The following is a 26580-nucleotide window of genomic DNA, read 5'->3' as shown; positions in this document are numbered from 1 at the left end:
CCAAAAGGTGAGATTCTTAACAGTTATTATAATAGTTAGATATTAAACACTATAATAGTTTTAAATAATAGTTTTCATTTAAAACAATGATAATAATTACAAAGTGACACTGTGTTGAACTGCATTGAACATTTATTTCTATCTCTAATGTTGTAGGAGAAATTCAAATGATCAGTGCTAACAGAAGCGTGCACTCTGAGGAACAACAAAACAAAGAGTGTCATAAGCGCTCTTGCCAGACAACTAGAGAGGAACAGCATGAATTCCAGTGTTCAGGAATGTTTGATGAACTTCTGAATGCTATCAGCGGGCTGTCTCGTCAGCTTACTCTGTTTGCTGACGATGTGAATGAGCAATTCACCGTTGTAAACTCCAGGTTGCTGTCCATGGAGGATAGGTTGGCTGCTTTGGATTCGAAAAACTGTGCGGAAGAGACTAACCCTAAGAAGAGAAGACGGGTGCACAATCCCAAGATTGCGGTAAGAATATTTTTGGTGACTGTCAGCTAAAGTAGCTTACTACCCTTGTAAACGAACAACTGAGTAGAACCAGTGTAAGTTGCTTTATAAAAGTGTATTTTTTTGGTCTTGTAATTTACAGGAAGCCGTACGGCGTCTTCACAACTCTGAGACAAATTGTAGGCGCTACAAACCGGAGCAAGGGTAAAAATTAAAGAATATGATTTCATTCCGCTGTATAAGGAAATATATATACGTTAATAGATACCGATCTTAACTGTATATTTTGTTTTCACAGACTAAACTCGCCTCATAACGAGGCTGTCACCTCCTATTTGCTCGGAGCTTTGTCTGCAAGTCCAGATTTACATGATGCTGATAATGACGCCATTGTGTGTAAGTAACTTTAACTGTTTTCTCCTTCCTTGTTTAATTTTACTGTGACTTACAGTTATTTATTCATACCACTCTCATTCAATTGTTTTCCAGCTGCCTGTAAGACATATTACGAGACAGTACGCAGGAACTTCAGATACAAACAACCAGATCTTGCATCGCAGGCGGAAGCTGTGAAGAGTTCAGCTCGGAGTCGATCGAGAAGAAAGAGGGTAAGACTTATGAAATTAGATACGTTTTTGGTCAATGTGTCTATTTTTCAGGTGGATTGATAGATGTGTTGTGTCCATATGCATATACTGATTGTCTTTATTGATTGATTTTACAGCTGCTGGAAGCGAGGCAGAGTGTGCTAGTTGAGGATGAGGTAGACCTTTGGAAGAGCGCCACCATAGACCTGATGTCTGATGAGGAAGACGGCATCGTTGACGGGGTCTCTGGATGGATTGTGCGACCTCTGTCCTTTCGCAGCCAGGAGCTCACCGAGCTCTGTGCCACGCTGCAGTCGAGATTAGAGGCAATTCCGAAGTACAGGGCAACGCACCACAGAAGTCTGCAAAATGGACCGTATTCAGACCGTATGCCGCCAGCTACCTACAGCTCTGAGGCGGCAAACAGACACTTCACGGTGCTGTAGGATTTTGGGCTTGTCAAGAGCTTCCCATTGTTGTGTGGGAAGATCTCCTATGCTTTGTACATAGTCGTGTGTTTCCATTTGTGCTAATAAAGTTCTTTCTTTGAATAAACATGTTCCTGGTAAATTTTCATTTCCTCAATAAATTAATGCATGCCCTTGATGGTAATAATAATGTAGTCCATAGGATAACAATGACATGAATATACAACACAGACATCTCAACCTGCAACAAGTCATTTTGGAGGGAGGTATCCCCCCAAAAAAAAAAAAAAAAAATATAATAATAATAATAAATAAAATAAATAAATACTAAAAAGTCAGTACACCAAATAAGTAATTGTGAAAACAAAATATGTAGATTTTGCAGTTTGGTCTTTTCATGTAGCCTTGACTAACTAGTATAGGCCTGAATAATGCACATGAATTGACACTAGTTTTGCAATCATTTAACCCACCATGGGCAGTGCTAACACTGTTACAAACAGTGCAGCATGCAAGACTAGGCCTATCATTATGTTTTACTCTTATAAACAAGGGTACACTTTAAAAGGGGTGTTAACATTTTCCTTTTTTGGGGGGCATGCACTGACTCCTGTTCCTAGACACACTGAACTGATTTAGTTCGGGAGAAAAGAGATGAAAAGCCCGCCTACACTGAAAACTGATTGGTTGATTTAGCGAAACAGGCCAATCAGGATGCTCTCTGTCTTGGATGCGCTCAGACACACACGCACCACCCCTCTCTCCCCTGTCTCCCCTCCCGCGCTACACTCAGATGCACACGCGATTTTAGGTCTCCCTCTCGCGTGCGCGCTCTTGATCGCTCGCTCTAGATTCCGGGAGATTTTATCTAATTTGCTGACGTCAGGGAGCCGCTATCAATATGCGGGAGACTCCCGGAACTTCCGGGAGACTTGGGATGTCTGACAACATAATAGCATATCATATGAATAGGACTGTATGATTTTATTATTTGGGTTTACGCAGGGCCGGTTCTCCCTATACGCACACTACGCAGGTTAATGAAGGCCCCCTTTCCCCACCCCCCCTTTAGTCAAGCTAGTGACAGACAGGTATCCTAGCGACAGTGTCTCATAGGCTACATTAAGAAGATGAACATGAAACCGAATTACCATTCAGGGCATGAGAAACGGAAGAAACTTCACGAGAATGAACAGCGGGAACAACAGTCGGGTAAACTTGTGTTCATTCCATGGTGTAGGCCTAGCCTACAGTATATTTCTCCAGCGCTGTTGCTTTCCTAGCCGAGGCCTACCTAACAGGGCAGTGAATCCCCTGATTTGTCTGTGGCTTGCTTGCCAGCTTTTCCCAGTCACAGTACATCACAAAGTTGTGAAATATAATCCAATATTGCGTTTTTTTAAATGCGGGCGACTGGTTACATTTGCTCAATGGTGTTTTATGCCCCCAACGTCGTCTTCCAGGCAGCGCTGTCACCACTGACTTAAAGGCACCTAATCCTAAACCAACACTCTAACAGACCACCACACCACACACATTCCAACAACACACAATCATTAACCCCTGATCCTAGACCACACAATAGACACTGGAACCCTATCCCAAACCCATCATTCACCTTATCACAACCTTCTCACATTCCACAACACATTTACATTACACTTTCAAACAACACTTTACACACCTCTAATTCTCTCACCCTAGTTTTCAACACCACAAAATCATTGCAGCTTTACGCAAGAATCAAAATGTACAGGATAAACCTTTTCCAGGAAACCCCTCTATACAGCCCCTTCAACATGATTCCTTTTTCAAACCCCAACAGTTCATCACCAACTTGCATTCCCATTGCACAGCCCCAAACACACCCCTTACACTGGACACCACCAGGGGCGGAGCTAATGGTTCACTATAGGGGGTGCGACGATCTTTAGTGGGCCCCTATACTGTCGGTGTTTATTCCAACATCATGTTTTTATTTAGCCCACTTCATATTGTGCTTATTAGAGGCTGAGACATTTTGTTTATGTCCTGATGACCTAGCCTACCGTTTAGTCTGTGCATCGGGGCAGCTGTGTGTATCATTAGGCAACTCAACGAGAGAGAATTTCCCGTGTGTGTTCACACAAAGTTAGCCCACCATAACTTCCCAACAGCTTCACAACTGTGCAGTATCCCATTAACTGCTCGACAATAGGCTATTCTTTTTTTCTTTAATTTTACAAATTTCTTTAAAATTCAACTGTGATATAAGCAGCTCCTCTGTAGGATAAACTTTGTTTTAAATATTGTTTTATTCAGTCATTTGGAAAATATTAGGGTAAGTGTTGTAAGTGTTGCTTAAGGTAAGTGTTGCTTTTTCCAGCCTATGTTTTCAATGGTAACCCATTGTCAGTCAATAGTGAAAGTAACTTACTGTGTATAACTGTCTTGTCGTTGACTGACACCATGGTGAAGTTAGTTTCACTTTGCCAATGAGTTAAAAAAAATAGATGAGTGCAAACATGTAAAGGCTATGCTAGGTTTTAGTAAAGCAAAAAAAGGTTTAGTGGAATGACTGTTCCATATGGTCTCGCAAGCAGACTCCTTCAAATGCGCCGTTGACTGTCAAAATACTGATGCATTCTTTGACGTCGCGCTTTGCGCCGTTTAAGGGAATGACGTCATTCTTATTGGTTTAAATTATGTTACGCCCCAAACACACACATGAATGATTAAGAAACCTAGGAACACATTTGACAAATGAACCTTACATTTTTCAGAACCTAACACATTTGATAAATGAATCTTACATTTTTGATTTTTTTCGGGGCTTTTACTGCCTGAAATATCTGATTTTGTTTACCACGCTCAGTTTATTGCTGGGCTGGTGGGTGCCTATTTCCAACCTTTCTCACGGCACCAACGGTTAGACTGAGAATTCTCATCGCAAATCAAATTTCCACTGGAGCTCCAAGCGGATTTGTACACACAGCCTTACAACACTGTTTACGGCTCTTCCGAGTCGTGGTAAAATGTAATTTTTGGTACACAGCTAATTTAAATACACTTATGGTGTGGGTGCTTGCGTTTCTTTAGGAATCCACCATCTTGGTTTGGATAGAAATTAATATTAAGTGACACAGGTTGGAAATACAGTTGGTAATAGGTGATGTTCCTATATATAAAACAGGTACAATTTGACATAGGAAGGTTTGTGATTACATATCTGAATTGATTATAGTCAAGTCAAGTCAAGTTTATTTATATAGCGCATTTCATTCACAGAGGTCATTCAATGTGCTTTACATAAACAAAACCAAACAATAATAACAAATAAAAAGCATAGAAAGGCAATATAGTCAAAGAATAGTTAAAAGGTAAAGATCATAATAAAAAAGAAAACATAAAACACAAGGTAAAATAATTGAAAAATAAAGGATAATTAGTAAGCAAAAAACAAAGGCAAAAGTAGTAAAAAAAAGTAATAAAATATAAAGTAGAATAATTATCAAGGCGGATTCAGAATTTGTAACTCGGCACAGTTAGCAGAAAGCATCTGAGAACAGTTTGGTCTTAAGTCTAGATTTAAAACTGGCTACAGTTGGGGCCTTTTTGATGTCATCCGAAAGTTGATTCCACAGCTGAGCCGCATAGCAGCTAAAAGCTGCTTCACCATGTTTAGTTCTAACAGTAGGTTTTACTAGCAGGTTTTTCCCCTGGGACCTGAGAGGACGAGAAGGTGTGTACTGCTGAAGCATGTCTGACAGGTATTTAGGTCCTGCTCCATTTACTGATTTATAAACAAGCAATAGTGCTTTAAAGTCAATTATGTGACTAACTGGAAGCCAGTGCAAGGACTTAAGAATTGGAGTAATGTGGTCAGTTCTTTTAGTTTCTGTTAGAATCCTAGCTGCTGCATTTTGTATCATCTGAAGCTGTTTAATAGTCTTTTTAGGAAGGCCTGTGAACAGTCCATTGCAGTAATCAACCCTGCTGTAGATAAATGCATGAATGAGTTTTTCTAAGTCATATTTTGACATCAGCCCTCTGAGTCTGGCAATATTTTTGAGGTGGTAAAAGCTGATTTAGTTGTAAACTTTCATGTGGCTGTTGAAATTTAGATCACAGTCAATTAATACACCAAGATTTTTAACTGTATCCTTTGCCTTCAACCCTTTTCTGTCAAGGAGAGTGGCAACCCTAAGTCTTTCCAAATATAATTACTTCAGTTTTTTCTTTGTTCAGCTGAAGAAAATTTTGAGACATCCAGGTGTTGATTTGTTCTATACACTGACACATAGATTCAAGAGGACCATAGTCGTTTGGTGACAGAGCTAAGTAAATTTGTGTGTCATCTGCATAGCTATGATATGAAATCAAGTTATTTTGGATTATTTGTCCAAGTGGGAGCATATAGAGGTTGAATAATAGTGGCCCTAAAATCGACCCCTGGGGAACACCACAGGTCAAGGACGTTGGTGTTGAGGTACAGTTTCCGATGGCAACAAAGAAGCTCCTTTCTTGTAGATGTGATTTTAGCCAGCTGCTAACTATGCCTGTAAATCCAACCCAGTGTTCTAGTCTGTGTAGTAAAATATTGTGATCAACAGTGTCAAATGCTGCACTAAGGTCTAGTAGCACTAGGACTGATGTTTTACCTTTACAACAGCTGTTTTCAGTGACTTAGGAAAAGTGCCAGACAGCAGTGATACATTTACAATTTGAAGGACATCCGCCGATATGAGATTAAAAACGGTTTTGAAGAAATTGGTAGGCAGAGTGTCTAAGACACATCTGGAAGAGCTGAGATATAGGAAAGTAGAGAGTTAATGTTTATGTTACATTGAAGATTATTTCAGGAAGTAGGGACACCATTACAAAAGGCCAGCTTTCCCAACTCAGTGTGGATACGAGGAACCTTGAGCATCCAAAAGTCATTAGATCTGGTTGGATACCCAGATATCAATTTCCTTTGGGCCGGATCCGCATAAAAGCCTTTAGATCCGTCTGTAGCGGACATACGGTATCTGACTGTGGGCCAGATCTGCTCCTGATAGAGGTTTCAGCTCTGCTAGTAATGCTGTTTTATCACCGGTTAACAGATTTGTCCCAGGTCCGATTTCCGCAACTCAACTGGAAGTCAGGAAATGCGTTTAAAACACTGATTTGGCCCAAACCTGTGATACGGATATGAGCCGAAGGACCATTTTTTTCACAGCAGACCCAGGTGGTAATGATATTAATTAAGGTGCTGATTCTGCTAAATTGACTGTCCTTACCCTACTTCATTGTCAACTGGCTGCTAAAGAAAAAAAAAGGTATTTTGGAATGGCACAAATTTAGAAACCATGGGGGTGCACTATGTATGTTCCCATGGCCACTTCATTTCTACAGTAAGGCTGAAAAAGAAGATATAGTTGGCTCAATATTGATCATATGCTCGTTTCATTATTTTTATTATTACCTAGTAAAATTAGTCAATTGTTGTTTGTGTCAGATCAAACAGTGCTATGAGACAACCCCATATTCTTGCCACGCAGTCCAAGCAGTAACATTAATCAAGGATCTTTGGTTTGCTCACTATCTTTTGACATGATTTGCCAGCCTGGTTGGATTAGGACACAGCCCAACTTTTCAAGGTAGGCTATTTGCTTTTTATCTCTGTTGGTTTATTCAGAGACAACAACAAGCAGCCGAGCGATTGATAACTTTACTGTAAGTTTATACTATTATTTTGCAGTGGTAAACGTAGTCAATTGTTGTTTGTGTCAGATCAAACAGTGCTATGAGACAACCCCATATTCTTGCCACGCATGCAGAAGTCCAAGCAGTAACGTTAATCAAGGATCTTTGGTTTGCTCACTGTCAATCTTTTGACATGATTTGCCAGCCTGGACTAGGACAGCCCAACTTTTCAAGGTAGGCTCTGCTTTTTCTGCTTTTATCTCTGTTGGTTTATTCAGAGACAACAATAAGCAAACGGCGATTGATAACTTTACTGTAAGGTTATACTATTATTTTCCAGCAATATAGGCTAGGCTACTAGCTTAGCTTGAGCAAAACAGCCATCACAATAACTAGCCTATTTTTGGTAGCGACTAACGCCAACAGGATCACTGATGATAAAAAAAAACGAGTGTAATTGTGACTTAACCTATTTTCAAAAAGGAATAAATGGCTCATGTTAATTTTTGTTGTTTCAGATTGACCATGGAGATGACTGAGGAAGACAGCCTGAATATCGATGGGAACAGTGGAATTAACCACGACTTAAACTTTGGCTGGGATTGCACTTCTACAGCCAGGTTGTTGAATAAAAAATAATAAGACACTTATGTGTAAAGTTTTTTACCCCCTTGTGTTTGTAGCCTAGCTTATGTTTATCAGTTGAGCTGTTGGGAAAACGTTACGAACTTTAGCCTGGGTGAACCTATAACGAACCTGTTAGCAAATGTGTAGCAAACAGATTTTTCAGGATAATTAGCCCTAATTACCAATCACATTTCACATGTCAAATAAAGCCGGCTGATGTCTGATAAACGGGTCCGTTACCACACACAATAAGCGGACCCGTATTGCATATGATAAACAGATCTGGAACACGCCAGTAACACAGACTACCATACGGAACTGGGCCAGTCTTAGCCCTTATTGGTACCAGATCCGTCAAAACGGATCCAGACCAATTTTGGACCCGATGTGCGTTTGGGCGGATCAGGTCCATTATGCAGATCCGTGCCGGACGTTGTGGTAGGTGTGGCCCAGTTCCGTCCCAGTGTATGTTTGCTATCTGGGTAGCCTATTTTGGAAAAAACAGTGATAACGCTAACAGGATCACTGATGATAAAAAAAACGTGTAATTGTGACTTAGCCTATTTTCAAAAAGGAATAAATGGCTAATGTTTATTTTGTGTTGTTTCAGATTGACCATGGAGATGACTGAGGAAGACAGTCTGAATATCGATGGGAACAGTGGAATTAACACGACTTAAACTTTGTCTGGGATTGCACTTCTACAGCCAGGTTGTTGAATAAAAAAAATAATAAGACACTTATGTGTAAAGTTTTTTTTACCCCCCTATTGTGTTTGTAGCCTAGCTTATGTTTAGTAGTTGAGCTGTCTCCTCTATGTGAAAGATGATCAACCCACTTTACCATAGAGGACACAATGATGCGTGATATAGCCATCACCAGTAATGAATCTCAGGGCAGAGTGGTAGACTGAGTCCAGGACTTTCAGTGAGCAGGCAGTAGCATTTCTATATATCACATCAGCATAGTCTAGAACTGACATAAAAGTTGCTTCAACAAATTGTTTCCTATGTGCCATAGGGATGCTCATTAACCTCAGGGGATATCTGAACAACAGGAGACAAAAAATGGGTTTCTTCTACAGAAACAAAGCCAGCACATCAACTAGCACTGGGCCGGCTCTCTTGTAATACCACATTCTACCATGTGGGACCTCTGTCTAAAAGACAACGCTTTTGGCTATACCACTCATTACCTACAGAATCCCACATACAATATATTGTCCAGGCCGACCCATTACCTTTGTAGTTCACATCACCACAACTCCACCCCACCCCCACCTACTCACCCATAACCTTCATAGTTCACCTGAGGACCATCAGATGTGTGAAGAGTGCTCATGCATATGGAGCTCCCTCCCACACCAGATTTGCATTCCAATAGCCCTTGCAGCTTATTGGTCAGGTGTGAATCCAGGGAGCTAATGGGGCAGGTAAAAGGACTATATTATGAGCACAACAGACTGGGGTCTCAATACTGAAGTATCATTTTGTACACCTATCCACAGGACTACATTTTTCATTGTATTGAAAGACTATTTGATGTGATTATTCTCTAAAAAACTAAAATTTGAAATGGCAGGACCTGTTGGATCATCTGACCAGTTCACTGCAGTGAAGAAGGAGAGTGAAGAAGAATTTGATGATTTCCTACAAGAGTATCTGTTTACAACTCAGAAACAGAAAGAAGAGCCTGGACTGGAACATGAATGTAAGACTGAAATATTAATGTCACCACAGGAAATTAAACAGGAAGACATATATTCAGATCTTCATGATCACACAGATGAATATATTACAAGAGGTGAGTTTTTGAACAGTTTGTATTAAGATAAAAAAGAATACATATTTGCAATGTGAATATATATTATTGCAAACACCTGCTTTTTTATGTTGTAGGAGACATCCAAAGGAATCAAGCTAAAAGAGAACACAGTGAGGAAAAAGGAAACCAAGTGAGTTACAATCACTCATGTAGCCAGGAGACTTCATACCAGAAATTACACCAGGAGTTGGACACCAGGGAGGAACAACATGCACCCCAGTGTTTGGAAATATCCGCTGGTCTTCCTACTCTTGCAAATCAGTGTACTATATGCCAGAAAAGTTTCAGGAAACGCTCAGAGCTCACTGCCCATCAGAAGACACATTCTGGAGACAAACTACATCAGTGTTCTCAGTGTGGAAAAGCCTTTACTCATAAATGTAATCTCAAGACACATCAGATGATCCATACTGGAGAGAAGCCATATCAGTGTCCTCAGTGTGGAAAAACCTTTATTCACATGAATGCGCTCAAGTTACACCAGAGAATCCATACGGGAGAAAAGCCATATCAGTGTACTCTGTGTGGAAACGCCTTTACTCAGAAGTCTAATCTCAAGGCACATCAGATGATCCATACTGGAGAAAAGCCATTTCAGTGTCCTCAGTGTGGGAAAACCTTTATTCACAAGGCTGATCTCAAGGCACATCAGAGGATCCATACGGGAGAGAAGCCATTTCAGTGTTCTCAGTGTGGAAAGGCCTTTGCTAAAACAGGTCATCTCAAAACACATCTGAGCAGCCATGCCGGAGAAAAAGCACATCACTGTTCTGTGTGTGGAAAGGCGTTTAGTCAGTCAAGTCATCTTAGAAGACACCAATTTGTTCATGCTGGGGAAAAGCCCTATCTGTGCATTACATGTGGGAAGAGTTTCAGGACCAGTTCAGAACTCTCCATCCATCAATTAGTACATTCTGGAGAAAAGCCACATCAGTGTCCTCAGTGTGGAAAAGGCTTTACTAGCACATCTACTCTCAGGAGACATCAGATGATCCATACAGGTTAAAAACATATCAGCAGGGGCATCATGCAAGCCAAAATTCTTGGGGGGGCATAATCATGGACGTTGCCATTTTTTTGTAATGTGATCTTACATTAAAAAAGGTGCTGAGGTCTGACTTTGGTGCTCAGAAATTCAATTATTTTAATCTTAATTCATGTGATGGACTTTGAAAGAAGTTTGACAGGTTTCAGTGCTGAGTAAGGTTAAAGGGACACCAGGCAAGCCTGATGCTTTTTCTCTACGAAACTCCCCCTCGCTCGGTCTGAAGCTCTTTTCATTTTCTTTGCATCTTCCGTCAAGGGTTTTCGCTGCTTCTTCGCCGGCTCTGCCATTATACACACGTTTGCAACAATCGCTAAGCGTTTTAGCCTGCCTGCCTCTGTGCTGTGGATGCAGGATGGAAACTGAAACTGCTTCGGGTCGCCGGGTACGATACACTGAACTTGCAAGCGGGATATTCTTCCTACAGGCAGTAGGGGCGGGCGAGAGAGTCTTCATTCGCCCTGTAATGAGTCATTTAACCATATACTGACTTACGAAGATGAGTAATTAACACGAAAACGTTGCCTGGTGTCCCTTTAACACTAAATATTTGAATATTTTACTTCTAGTAATTAACAGTATTTTTCATTACCATTATGGCAAGCAATAGGCTACCTCATTTGTAAGTTGCAAATCATGAGCAAGTGACTTAATAATAACAGAAGTTATGAGCACATGAGAGAGACTGATATTATATTTTCTTGCCCTCTACATCACGGTCATAGCGATCCTGTAACTATAAAACAACTTTAGGCCTCCTTAACAGGTAGCGTATCCCTTTTCACTACATGGATTAGCTGCCAGACACGTGAAGAGAACAAGTGGATATCCAATGTGATACCTTGGTAGGCCTAAGTTAATGTAATTAGGTTGGATTTTGTAGTTTAACACCCTCATTTCTATAAACTAGAAACAATTCATCCAGGAGACTGTCACAAGACAAAACAGAGCAGATGTCTGTTAGCCAAATATTTGTAATATTTGTAAGAGTAGTCTAGGCCAGTGGTTCTTAAACCTTTTGTCTGGCGACCCCACAAAAAAGTATGGCGAGGTCTGGCGACCCCACCTTCCCCAAACCCATTCTAAGTCCTTGGCCTTGAGAGCAACCCTGGCTGGAGCCCGGCGCAAAGAAGGAGAGCAGAACGCCTCTGGATTCGTAGACTTAAAACATTTTTTTTCGTTTGGTCTCAATGAAAGTTAATTCCATCCTTTGGCCTTTCTTGTCTCGTCCTTCCATAAATAATAAATGGAAGTTGTTGTTTATATTTTTTCTACTTCTGTATTTATGTATTTAATAATTATTTAATTAAGCATTCTACAGTATCCTACTTAATTTCTTAGTGTTTTGACCCCCCCTCCTTTTTGTATATAGTCTCCCGCCAGCTATCTACTGCCCCCCTCTTACCATCCCCCTCTTCCCACTAGGTCTGGATCTTTATTTGAGTTTGGTGTGATTTTACTTTTAGACTTTTTAGATTTCAACTTTTGACACTCTGTTTTTTCACATTGACATTTGGAAGTTTTTGTTCTGGTTCCCCCAACACTCCACAAGTATTATTTGTAGAGCACTTATAATTTTTCTAGCGCTTATCTGGACTTAGCCCCTATTCCCTAAATTATACCTCTCCCAACACCTAGTGTTCTAATCCTAACCTCTCTCCCAGTCCCAGTTCCTAACCCTTCCCCCAGCTCCAATCTAACCCTAACTTTCTACAAACATGCTTCTACAGTTTTCCCCAATGCAATCATACACATTCCCCTCATTAATTTTTCACCCCGCCTCACTACCCAACAGCAGGCCAATCTCACTCACATTAACAACTTTATAACTTCCCACTTCCCCCACATCCCCACTATCCCCCCAGACACCTTCCACACCACCCAAGATAACGTACACTGGACACCCCATACAGCTCATACAATCTTTACACATTGGTGCCAATATTTACATTTTCAATAACTCCACCCATAACCCTGGCCGTTTCCTCCGCCACATTAAGCACTTGGCTTTGGCCGGCCTTGCTCCCACTCACTCATACACCCCAAACACTTGCCCATCACCCACTCCCACACCAGACCTTCCTCTTAACCCCAACCCGGACCCCAACCCAGACCCAGATCCTAATCCTAACCCTTTTCCTAACCTTAACCCTGACTCTAACCCCAACCCTTTTCCTAACCTTAACCCACATACATACAAGACACATATGATTTCATACATAAAATCCGGCCCATGGCAGTTCCCAACCATACTTACCTGTTCACCATCGATGTTGACAGTCTCTATACAAACATAGACACCATCTCAGGCCTTCAAGCAGTACAGCACAAGTTTACTCAATTTCCAGATCCCACACGCCCAGACAATACTTTACTTCAACTTTTAGAAATCTGCTTAACCCATAATGACTTTGAATTCGACGACAAACTGTTTTTACAAATCCATGGAACTGCCATGGGCCAGAGATTCGCCCCCGCATATGCCAACATCTTTATGAGCGAGTGGGAGCAAGAAGCCTTAGCCAAATGTCCCCTGAAACCCCTCTTTTTCTATCGCTTCCTGGATGATATCATCGGCGCCTGGACTCACACACTAGACCAATTCACTGACTTTATGAACATACTCAACACACACCACACTACAATTAAACTGAAATCCACAATTGACCCTCACTCTGTCAATTTCCTGGACACCACACTTTTTCTTACACCATCCACTCCAACACATAGTTCCCTCAGTACTAAAATTTTCTTCAAACCCACTGATACGCACGCATCTTTTTGCATAAATCCAGTTACCACCCCAAACACACTTTCCGAGGCATCATTAAATCACAAATCATTCGTTTCCACCAGATTCTGCACTTTTCCCACAGACCTCCAGGAAGCGATAGAAATTCTCTTTAGAGCCCTCCGCCCCCGTGGATATTCAAAAAGATTTCTAAGGAAAATTAAAACAGACACCCTGACCCTTCTTGCTCCCACTCGCTCTGACACTAATTCTCCTCCCACCATAATGGCCCCCCCCAACCCCACTCCTGACCCCAACCCCACTGCCACACCTTTCATTCCACTAGTCACTACCTTTTCACAACCCACCACACACTTGCACCACACTCTCAAACAACACTTCACCCACTTTCAGTCCTCCCACACTCACTTCCAACATCACAGACTCATCTCAGCCTTCCTGAAAAACAAAACCTTCAAGACCTCCTCATTAGATCACGTTTCTCTCCAGGAAGCCCCCACTCAAGCCATCACCACAGGACTCCTTCTTCAAAACCACAACACTTCATCACTAACCTTCACTCACACCTTTCTGCCCCTAATACACCCCTCTCACTAGACACCACAAATGCTGTCTACGTCATCACATGCAATAAATGTCACTTACAGTATATAGGAGAAACAGGTCACTCAATCAAAACCAGACTCAAACAGCATCTATACACCATTTCTAGGAACTCACGCACCACCCATATAGTCACACATTTCCAGCAACACAGCACTGCACACCTTGGCATTTGTGGTCTCGAGAGCAACCCCCGGCTGGACCTCGAGCACAGAGGCAACGAGCAGAACGGAGCTGGATAAATAAACTTCACACTTTCTTCCCCCTTGGTCTCAATTAATCCACTCCTCTGTTTCCTTCTGCTTCTCAATAAAGCTACATCTTTCCTCCCCCTTTCTCCCAGGTCCTGTCTTATTCATTTATATATATAAAAAATTACAATGTTATTTATCCCTTATTACTTTGTTTCCCCCCCCCTTTTTAGTCTATTAAGTTCTCCACCCCAGTTCACCCCATTTTCCATTTCCCTAGACTAACCCAGGACTTTTACCTTTTAATATTTTTTTTCACCTTGCACAATTTAGATGTCTTTACTTTTATTTCTGCAGTGTTGGTTTTTTTTTCAAAGGTTGTTTCTTATGAATTTTACACTTTTGATTTTTAGCACTTATAGCACTTTTTTGATTTCTAGCACTTATAACACTGGTTTTTTAGTCTATCCCTTTACTCCCAGCCCCAATTCTATGCACTTACTTTTTTTTCCTTTTAGCCCCAGTCCCTAGTTTTAACCCCCACCCAGCTGCTTGGCCCAAACCCCAACCCCTAAAACCTAAAACCCAGCCCCCAACCCCTTAACCTAACCCCCATCCCTAAACCCAACCCCCACCCCCTAAAACCCCCATCCCTAAACCCCCCAACCCCCACCCCTTAACTTAACCTCCAGCCCTTGGCTACCTAACCCCAGCCCCTTAGCCTAACCCCCAACCCTTAGGCCACCCCAGCCCCTAACTAACCTAACCCCCATCCCAGGCTAACCTCCTAACCTCCAACCCCCCACCCCTTAACCTAACCCCCCCCTTAACCTAACCCCCAACCCTAACCCTTTATTTTTTTTCTTCCCCATCCCACATTTTCTAATTATATATTATATATTTTTATTTTATTTTATTTTTTATTTTGACAGTTGACCTTTTTCATACCCTTATTCCCTTCCTTGTTGGTGTGGTTGGATCCAATCGGCCAGTGCACTCACAGTCACCCACTCCACCAAATATCATGTTCCCTTAACCCCCTAACCCAACCCCCTGACCCAACCCCATCTCCCCTGCCCCTTATTTCCCTAAACCCCAACCCTGCCCACCCCATCTCCTGCCCCTTACCGCACACGCATACAACACCTTCACCACACACTGAAACAACACTATACTGATTCCCAAACAACACCCCCACCTTCCAACACCACACACTCATCTCTGCATATAGACGCAATAAAACCTCAAAGACCTCCTCTATAATGACAACCTTCACCACACTTACAACCACCACCCCCCCTAAAGAAAATTTACACTTCACCCCTCACCTATTCATCACCAATATTCATAGCCACTGTTCTGCACCCACCAATCCACTAAACTTAGACACTCCCAATTTAGTATATGTTATCACCTGCACTCACTGTCACATGTTGTACATCGGGGAAACTGGACATACACTTCGCATACGCCTCAAACAACATCTGCACAACATACATAAAAATACACTCAACACTTATCTCGTCACACATTTCCAGACGCACAACATCACACATTTGAAGGTCTGTGGCCTTGAAGGGAACCCAGGCTGGACAATTTTACAGAGGAAAAGAGCAGAGAGATTGTGGATTTTAAAACTTCAAACACTACACCCACAAGGTCTTAATGAAAATTTAAATTAAAGTTTTAAAACCACTCTGTGTCTTTTTACAAGCTCCTCTCTTTTATTTTATTTTCTTTTAACTTTTATTTTATTCTGTTTTATTTATTATATTTGACTTTTAGATGGGATTAGTGGGGCGGGGACAACTGGCCAGTGCATAATGGTCCAAACAACCACTCACCAAAGCAAATTTTAATTCTAATGTCCTAACCCACTACCAAACTCTCGCCCCGATCACTATCCTTAATTAATCCCACCACATCCCATTTCTACTACAAAATTATTACACATTTATTACACTTTTATTACAATGTTATTGCCTTAGTTTACTGACACCTAGCCTACACCAGTTCAGACTTTGTTTTTTTTTCTGTCCCTCTTTCTTTTAAAACACACAAACTGCCCTCTGACACAAGACAGGTTTTCCTTCACACCCAGCAGCAGTCTGTTCCGACTCAATTGGCCAGCGCACTCTAGGCTATGATACTCCCACAAAAGATCAATTTCCCCTCACCTAACCCTAACCTTAACCCATGCCTAAAACCAATAGTGACCAATAGTGACCGATCTGCCAACCAACCACGAGTGATTTTTTCTTGTTTAAAAGTAGCAGTTTCATGCAATACTGAGTGAGGAAACACAAGCCAGGCCAGACATTCTCTGGCTAGGTCTTCTCCATTCATATATGGTATTTGGTATATAGGTATTTGTATGTTGCCTAGTAACGGGGATGCTGGCCAGATGCGCCGCTCCGTTTGGCCTATTTTTGTTTGATTATTTTCTAATATTTACATAAAATATTTTTCTGATGTGTATATTTTATTCGTTAACATATCAACTCATTCGTTGTTTTTGTAGTTTTTGTTGTGTTTTTTCCCTTTCCGTGGTGGTTTTTTGTCTGTTTTTGCCTAAGAGACGGCATTCCATTGAAAGACCGTTATCTCCGTAACATTTATGCTAGACCTACTATCCATCTCATCAGCATACGGACTCAGTGGCTGTTTCAGTCGGTTGACTGTCAGTTGGGAGTAAGACTCCTCATTCAATCTATGAACTTAAATGGCTGATGTAGTCAGTTGACTCTCAGCTGTGACATCGGTGGCTGATCTAGTCGGTGGACTGTCAGCTGGCCTAACGCAGGAGAAGGATGCAGCTTGTGCATAGCTCTCTTTGGACTGTGTCAGTGTGAGCATGCCTTGCTGATGTTGGCCCTACGATACACTGCCCTACAACTTTTGCAGTTGTCATCTTTCAACGCGGCTATCAGCGAAAATGTGCTCGACCTATGCCAGGGAACGGGGATATTACGCAGGAAACGCTACATCCATCGAGGATCCGGCCGCACTGTCATCAAGCCGACAACAGAGGATGGTATCCTCCTGTATCCCTGTGTCCCTTCACTCAGGTACAACTCCTCAACTCATCTTCCTGGTGCCTGTCAACAGCGATGGTCTGATGAGTGTGTCTCACCAGAGCGTAGGCCAACTGGCTCTGTCGTGTCAACTACAAGCCATCTCATCTACCGAAGTTCTGCCCCAGCGATTACACAGCTAGAGTTGGACTAAGTTCACACGGACTTTTCTTTATTTTAATTTCTTATTTATTTATTTTATTACTTGTTCATTTTTGTTTGTTGTCTGTCTTGTATGTCTACCGTTAGGTGTCTCGGGTACGCTGGCGATTACGCCGCTCAATCAGGCATCTTTTGTCTTGTGCGTCAATTGTTATTTTGTAAATGTGTTTGTTTGTCTTGATGTCGCGGGAACGCTGGCGACTACGCCGCTCCATCCGGCATCTTTTGTCTTTTTGTTATCTGTAGTGTTTCTGTAATCTCGGCTTCATTGAAAATGAGGGCTTCCCTCAATGACCCTCCGAGAATAATTATTAGGGTAAGTGTTGTAAGTGTTGCTTAAGGTAAGTGTTGCTTTTTCCAGCCTATGTTTTCTATGGTAACCCACTGTCAGTCAATAGTGAAAGTAAATTACTGTGTATAACTGTCTTGTCGTTGATGACATATGGTGAAGTTAGTTTCACTTTGCCAATGAGTTAAAAAAAAATAGACGAAAGTCAAACGTAAAGGGCTATGCTAGGTTTTAGTAAAGCAAAAAAAAGGTTTAGTGGAATGACTGTTCCATATGGTCTCGCAAGCAGACTCCTTCAAATGCGCCATTGACTGTCGTAAATACTGATGCATTCTTTGACGCTATGTTTTACTTAAAAGGAATTCGTCATTCTCATTGGTTTAAATTATGTTATGAATGATGTGTTTGTTTGTCTTGATGTGCGAACGCTGGCGACTAAAATTATCTTTTGTCTTTTGTTATCTGTAGTGTTTCTGTAATCATTCATTGAAAATGAGGGCTTCCCTCAATGACCCTCGAGAGTAAATAAAGGTTGAAAAATATGCTAATTTTTACATGCTAGTGTCCACTACCCATCCAATATGTGGCTAGGACGAACGCAACATTCACAGGCTACAAATTAGAGATGACAGTGTCTGTGTTTTACAGACAGAATGACATGTCTGTGTTTTCAGTGTGGGAAAGGCTTCATTGATTCAATCTTTATTTATTCTCGGAGGTTCATTGAGGGTAGTCCTCATTTTCAGTGAAGCCGAGATTACAGTAATAATGAAATAACAAGAGATATAGGGCCCTATCTTGCACCCTGGCACATGGTGTAAAACTCGTTTTCCACCCGGGGCAAAGTTTATTTTCTTATTTTGCACGTTTATTTTTTAAACAATGCGCCCAGGGGTGTGTCTCATGGGCCCCTCCATGAACGCGCACCAGCGCACATCCATGCAAAACATTACAAATTACACGATTAGGCTACAATGGGAAACATAATCAGAATAAAGATATTACGAAATACATCTCACAATGCATTTGCAAATTGGTAATGACAGTTAAAAGTGATTAGGCGAGAGCACAGCTGAAGACACACTATCATGAGATATAAGCAACTCCTCTGTAGGATAAACTTTGTTTTAAATATTGTTTTATTCAGTCATTTGAAAAATATTAGGGTAAGTGTTGTAAGTGTTGCTTAAGGTAAGTGTTGCTTTTTCCAGCCTATGTTTTCTATGGTAACCCACTGTCAGTCAATAGTGAAAGTAACTTACTGTGTATAACTGTCTTGTCGTTGACTGACACCATGGTGAAGTTAGTTTCACTTTGCCAATGAGTTAAAAAAATAGACGAGTGCAAACGTGTAAAGGCTATGCTAGGTTTTAGTAAAGCAAAAAAAGGTTTAGTGGAATGACTGTTCCATATGGTCTCGCAAGCAGACTCCTTCAAATGCGCCATTGACTGTCGAAATACTGATGCATTCTTTGACGTTGCGCTTTGCGCCGTTTAAGGGAATGACGTCATTCTCATTGGTTTAAATTATGTTACGCCCCAAACACACACATGAATGATTAAGAAACCTAGGAACACATTTGATAAATGAACCTTACATTTTTCAGAACCTTACATATTTGATAAATGAACCTTACCTTTTTGAACCGTACATTTGAACAAAATCTAGTTTGGCTCTTACCAGGGCTTGCCTGAATTATCTGATTTTGTTTACCACGCTCAGAGTTTAGTGCTGGGCTGGTGGGTGCCTATTTCCAACCTTTCTCACGGCACCAACGGTTAGTCTGAGAATTCTCATCGCAAATCAAATTTCCACTGGAGCTCCAAGCGGATTTGTACACGCAGCCTTACAACACTGTTTACGGCTCTTCGAGTCGTGGTAAAATGTAATTTTTGGTACACAGCTAATTTAAATACACTTATGGTGTGGGTGCTTGCGTTTCTTTAGGAATCCACCATCTTGGCTTGGATAGAAATTAATATTAAGTGACACAGGTTGGAAATACAGTTGGTAATAGGTGATGTTCCTATATATAAAACAGGTACAATTTGACATAGGAAGGTTTGTGATTACATATCTGAATTGATTATAGTCAAGTCAAGTCAAGTCAAGTTTATTTATATAGCGCATTTCATACACAGAGGTCATTCAATGTGCTTTACATAAACAAAACCAAACAATAATAACAAATAAAAAGCATAGAAAGGCAATATAGTCAAAGAATAGTTAAAAGGTAAAGATCATAATAAAAAGAAAACATAAAACACAAGGTAAAATCATTTAAAAATAAAGGATAATTGGTAAGCAAAAAACAAAGGCAAAAGTAGTAAAAAAAAAAGTAATTAAATATAAAGTAGAATAATTATCAAGGCAGATTCAGAATTTGTAACTCGGCACAGTTAGCAGAAAGCATCTGAGAACAGTTTGGTCTTAAGTCTAGATTTAAAACTGGCTACAGTTGGGGCCTTTTTGATGTCATCCGAAAGTTGATTCCACAGCTGAGCTGCATAGCAGCTAAAAGCTGCTTCACCATGTTTATTTCTAACTGTAGGTTTTACTAGCAGGTTTTTCACCTGGGACCTGATAGGACAAGAAGGTGTGTACTGCTGAAGCATGTCTGACGGGTATTTAGGTCCTGCTCCATTTACTGATTTATAAACAAGCAATAGAGCTTTAAAGTCAATTCTGTGACTTACTGGAAGCCAGTGCAAGGACTTAAGAATTGGAGTAATGTGGTCAGTTCTACTCTTTTTGTTAGAATCCTAGCTGCTGCATTTTGTATCATCTGAAGCTGTTTAATAGTCTTTTTAGGAAGGCCTGTGAACAGTCCATTGCAGTAATCAACCCTGCTGGAGATAAATGCATGAATGAGTCAGCCCTCTGAGTCTGGCAATATTTTTGAGGTGGTAAAAAGCTGATTTAGTTGTCGCTTTCATGTGGCTGTTGAAATTTAGATCACTGTCAATAAATACACCAAGATTTTTAACTGTATCCTTTGCCTTCAACCCTTTTGTGTCAAGGAGAGTGGCAACCCTTAGTCTTTCCAAATATAATTACTTCAGTTTTTTCTTTATTCAGCTGAAGAAAATGTTGAGACATCCAGGTGTTGATTTGTTCTATACACTGACACATACATTCAAGAGGACCATAGTCATTTGGTGACAGAGCTAAGTAAATTTGTGTGTCATCTGCATAGCTATGATATGAAATCAAGTTATTTTGGATGATTTGTCCAAGTGGGAGCATATAGAGGTTGAATAATAGTGGCCCTAAGATCGACCCCTGGGGAACACCACAGGTCAAGGACGTTGGTGTTGAGGTACAGTTTCCGATGGCAACAAAGAAGCTCCTTTCTTGTAGATATGATTTTAGCCAGCTGCTAACTATGCCTTTAAATCCAACCCAGTGTTCTAGTCTGTGTAGTAAAATATTGTGATCAACAGTGTCAAATGCTGCACTAAGGTCCAGTAGCACTAGAACTGACATTTTACCTGAATCTGTGTTTAGGCGTATGTCATTGGAAACATTGGTTAATTGATTAAAGACTACTTTTTACTTTGCCAATAAAAGATCTGTTCCTGTTCCTGTTTTCAGTGACTTAGGAAAAGTGCCAGACAGCAGTGATACATTTACAGTTTGAAGGACATCCGCCGCTATGAGATGAAAAACAGTTTTGAAGAAATTGGTAGGCAGAGTGTCTAAGACACATGTGGAAGAGCTGAGATATAGGAAAGTAAAGAGTTAATGTTTATGTTACATTGAAGATTATTTCAGGAAGTAGGGGCACCATTACAAAAGGCCAGCTTTCCCAACTCAGTGTGGATACGAGGAACCTTGAGCATCAAACAGTCATTAGATCTGGTTGGATAGGGACTAGAATTCCAAACAAGCATGTTTGAAATATAACCTGGTAATTTCCCAACAATACCTTTGTAAAAAAACAGATACCAATGATTATGTCTCCTCTATGTGAACTATGATCAACCCACTTTACCATAGAGGACACAATGATGTGTGATATAGCCATCACCAGTAATGAATCTCAGGGCAGAGTGGTAAACTGAGTCCAGGACTTTAAGTGAGCAGGCAGTAGCATTTCTATATATCACATCACCATAGTCTAGAACTGACATAAAAGCTGCTTCAACAAATTCATAGGGATGCACATTAACCTCAGGGGATATCTGGACAACAGGAGACAAAATGTAATACCACATTCTACCATGTGGGACCTCTGTCTAAAAGACAACGCTTTTGGCTATACCACTCATTACCTACAGAATCCCACATACAATATATTGTCCAGGCCGACCCATTACCTTTGTACCTTTGTAGTTCACACCACCACAACTCCACCCCACCTACTCACCCATAACCTTCATAGTTCACCTGAGGACCATCAGATGTGTGAAGAGTGCTCATGCATATGGAGCTCCCTCCCACACCAGATTTGCATTCCAATAGCCCTTGCAGCTTATTGGTCAGGTGTGAATCCAGGGAGCTAATGGGGCAGGTAAAAGGACTATATTATGAGCACAACAGACTGACTGGGGTCTCAATACTGAAATGGCAGGACCTGTTGGATCATCTGACCAGTTCACTGCAGTGAAGAAGGAGAGTGAAGAAGAATTTGATGATTTCCTACAAGAGTATCTGTTTACAACTCAGAAACAGAAAGAAGAGCCTGGACTGGAACATGAATGTAAGACTGAAATATTAATGTCACCACAGGAAATTAAACAGGAAGACATATATTCAGATCTTCATGATCACACAGATGAATATATTACAAGAGGTGAGTTTGTATTAAGATAAAAAATAATACATATTTGCAATGTGAATATATATTATTGCAAACACCTGCTTTTTTATGTTGTAGGAGACATCCAAAGGAATCAAGCTAAAAGAGAACACAGTGAGGAAAAAGGAAACCAAGTGAGTTACAATCACTCATGTAGCCAGGAGACTTCATACCAGAAATTACACCAGGAGTTGGACACCAGGGAGGAACAACATCCTGCTCTTACATATCAGTGTACTATATGCCAGAAAAGTTTCAGAACACGCTCAGAGCTCACTGCCCATCAGATTACACATTCTGGAGATAAACTACATCAATGTTCTCAGTGTGGAAAAGTCTTTACTCAGAAAGGTAGTCTCCAGGTACACCAGAGGATCCATTATGGAGAAAAGCCACATCAGTGTCCTCATTGTGGAAAAGCCTTTACTCAAATGTGTAATCTCAGGGCACATCAGAGGATCCATACTGGAGAAAAACCACATCAGTGTTCTCAGTGTGGGAAAGCCTTTATTCACAAGACTGATCTCAAGGCACATCAGAGAATCCATACAGGAGAAAAGCCACATCAGTGTACCTTGTGTGGAAAGGCCTTTGCTCAGAAGTCTAATCTCAAGGCACATCAGAGGATCCATACTGGAGAGAAGCCATTTCAGTGTCCTCAGTGTGGAAAGGCCTTTACTCTGAAGTCTCAGCTGAAGCTACATCAGATGATCCATTCAGGAGAAAAGCCACATCAATGTTCTCAATGTGGAAAAGGCTTTACTAGCAAATCTACTCTCAGAAGACATCAGATGACCCATACAGGTTAAAACACATATCAGTGTCCTCAGTGAGGAACTGCATTTTAGGTTTTGAGTTCTCTAGACACACCAGAGGGCCAATTCTGGAGAAACTGTTTTCAGGGTGAGAAGACAGTCACTTATGAAGGTAATTTGAATAGTCATCCGAAAATACTGGGCAAAGGTGGTAGCATTGTCATATGGGAAGTATGATCAAAATGATCACATAACTCAGTAGCCATTAGAGTAAACATAAAGGTGAACTTGTGTGATATGGTCTTTATTCAAATGTCGAAACTTAGAAGAAGATTGCTTTGAGAACTTCATTTCTTTACAAAAATAATATAATGCTGGCTGGTTATGTGATGTGATGAATTTTTAGTGGAATGCTGGAACCAATAAAACATTGGCAAGGTAGTGCCACCACCATGAACCTCTGTGATCAAATCTGTTTTCCTACTCCTACGGCAGTAAGCATGAGCCAGCAAAACCAGCGATGTTATAGGAACATCAATCAAATAGGCCTACAGCAAAATAACTACAACTAAAGCAAAATAAAATAGGCTATTGAAAATTATAATCCGTGTTAGGGTAGTTACTAAAAACATAATAAGTTACTAGTTACTTTTGTAAATTGTAATGAGATTACTTTACTAGTTACTGCATTTGAAAAGTAACTTCACTACTTATTACTTTACTTTCCGGTTTCTTAGTTTACCATGTAGATACATGGACCATGGGCGTTGGAGCAATTGTTATTTTGGATCCCCCTACTTTTGCCGTGCAAAATACCAGTACTGTTTTCAGCATCTGTTTAGTGCGTAAATCGCGCATACGCTTTTTTTTTCACACACAGTTTGTGACGCGCATTTTCCCATGAAAGAGGGTGATTTATTTAAAGTAGAACCAGACTCACCTCTTGGAACATGGACTTTCTCATTGACCTTCGGAATGCCATTTAAATCCAGAAAGAAGTCTTTGATTTTGAAAATGTAAGCATGGTGAACTGAATAGATATGGCCTACAGTAAAATGTCAGTCATCATATAGCAAAGAATGGACTTCACGAAATTTCACTTTTGTTTTATTCACAAAATTTCAATTTTGCTTCACAGACCGCTCATAAACTCCCCTTAATTGTTGCAAATATACAGTAGACTAGGTACAGTTGTGACCTCTGAACAGTTTTTTGTGAGTGCTACTTTGTTAATATTTGGGAAACTGCGAGTAAGGGGCTGTGACCGTTCTACATGTAGGCTGCTCTAGTGCTGCGAGGGCGCAGCAAATGAACTTCAGAAACAATATATCTTGAAGCTCACGACATTCAGACTGGCACAAAAAGTTAACATCCTACCGGGAATCCTCCCAAAGCTCCCGATAGCCACTCCGGGGCTGCATTGAAAGCATTAAATTAATTAATTTGACAGATATTGCAACTGCATGGTTATCAACTATACCATGGGGTTATTAAAGCTGGTTCCACATTAGTCATTGAATTAATAGATTTATTTTGTTATATAAGTATTCTGGGAAAAGACCCCCAGACCCCCCACTGAAATGCCCCACCCACTTTCAAAATGCTTCCGACGCCCATGACATGGACAAACATCATAGCCCTATCATCACTTAGCCTGTCCGCATAGTGTTTATTGTATAAATGTATACAAAATGGCATGTAAAACCGTACGAAACAACAATACCTGTCTGAACAAAGAAGCTCGCTTAGCTCTGCCCTTAGCTCGCTCTCCTCTGCCTCCTGGAGAATTGGCTGTCAGAGCAGTAACAAAACAAGTCACAAACTCTTGAACCTATTAATGAATTATTGTGTGTTGCAATGATCACAGTGCAGAAAACAGAAAGTGCAACAAAAGTGCAACAGAAGTGCAACAGTGAAAACATCAACAAAAGTGATCAAGTGCAACAAAAAATCTCATGAACTTTATCCCATTCAATTATTTTCTCTCTCTATTCTTCAAAATAACGATTGTATCGCATACGTAAAAGTCTTTTGAATCTTTTATCTGACAGCCTGTTCTTTCTTGGGGTCAGAACAATAACGGCCCAGGCAATTTTCTTACTGCTACCATTACGGTCCATTATGGAGTTCATGCTATTTAAGATATAGCCGTGTCCCTATGTGGACCATCAGATCTTTGACTAGCGCTCATACGTGTAAAACGACTTCCTGTAATCCTTTGCCATTCTGATTTGCATCCGAATAGCTGTTGCATCTGATTGGTTATAATCCAGGATATTAATGGGTCAGGCAATATGTGAGATCTCAAAATGTGGTTCCCTATATATTTTAAGTGACTCCTCTGCCTAAAATAAGCTTCTTTGTCCAACGTAAAAATCTGTACATTTCTGGTGTCCTTGTTCGTTGCTCCTTTGCCACCCTGATGGCAAAAAGACAGAACAAATGAAAGATTACAAGAATTAGAGGGACAACTAGTGAATTAAACTCCTGTCTACCAACAACCTATAGGGTCTAATTTTCTGAATGGTAATGAGTGTAAATCTTCGTCCGGGAGTTTATTTGTAAGTGTCTGGAATCAATCTTAAAGGTACTTTACATGTACTTTATCAGAATTATATATATTTTACAAAGGATTCATATTGGAATTATTTTTTTAATCTGCTTTACACAATTAGATCATATAGCCTGGCCCCGCCCATCATAGATCTCCTTTCACATATTCTAGTCTGGGACACGATAATTTACTAACGTTTCCCTCAGACAACAAAAATGTCAGGCCAATCAGTGACGAGAGGGGAAGACAAAATAGAAACGTATTGTGATAAACATAAAAAATGCAAACATAAAAAATGCAGACATTTATTTACAGCAAAAGACCCATATACATTGTTTCATGGCTGTTGATGCTGTTTGTTGTCAGTTTGTCAGAATCTCTGATCAATGTGATTGATAAGGCTGGACCAATCATTTCAAAGTTTTTTTTTTTTTTTTGGGGGGGTGTTTATACCGGATCTGTGTTTGCATATGTAATACGTTTCATACACGTGTTTCAACACTGCATTTCGGTGGTTGCTTTTACCTTACCTTTACCGTACGCATGCCAGTTATGTATCCACCAGCTGCCTGCCTGCAGCCTACTTCCAAAACTCCAAAGCTGCTTGCTGTCAGATTTGGTTCTGAGGGCAACAACACTCAATAACAGTTTATGTGATGTGTTAATCAATTAAATTCCAACAATTTCACAACAGCTAGTTCTGGAGTACTGGGCCGGCTCTCTTGTAATACCACATTCTACCATGAGGGACCCTATATACAA

General features: G+C 40.6%; 1 protein-coding gene across 1 annotated transcript; it reads left to right on the top strand.

Annotated features, from left to right (window-relative positions):
* The first annotated feature begins 278 nt into the window (after nt 1-278).
* LOC125292322 (zinc finger protein 883-like) lies at nt 279-23318 on the top strand. The gene is made up of 4 exons (XM_048239540.1): nt 279-479; nt 1183-1482; nt 9854-10586; nt 22804-23318. The coding sequence occupies exons 1-4, from the start codon at nt 279-281 to the stop codon at nt 23316-23318; spliced, it is 1749 nt and encodes a 582-aa protein (XP_048095497.1).
* The last annotated feature ends 3262 nt before the right edge of the window (nt 23319-26580 follow it).

Source organism: Alosa alosa, chromosome 3 (genome assembly GCF_017589495.1).
Source record: "Alosa alosa isolate M-15738 ecotype Scorff River chromosome 3, AALO_Geno_1.1, whole genome shotgun sequence".
NCBI lineage: Eukaryota > Metazoa > Chordata > Actinopteri > Clupeiformes > Clupeidae > Alosa > Alosa alosa.
Note: the sequence above shows the minus strand (reverse complement) of the source record. Positions and strands in the feature narration are given on the sequence as shown.

Coding starts and splice junctions, on each gene's coding strand:
- LOC125292322 (XM_048239540.1), top strand. CDS start 279: ATGTTTGATGAACTTCTGAATGCTATCAGCGGGCTGTCTCGTCAGCTT. Junction 480..1,182: donor TGCACAATCCCAAGATTGCG/GTAAGAATATTT, acceptor TTGATTTTACAG/CTGCTGGAAGCGAGGCAGAG. Junction 10,587..22,803: donor CAGGAGACATCAGATGATCC/ATACAGGTTAAA, acceptor ATCAGATTACAC/ATTCTGGAGATAAACTACAT.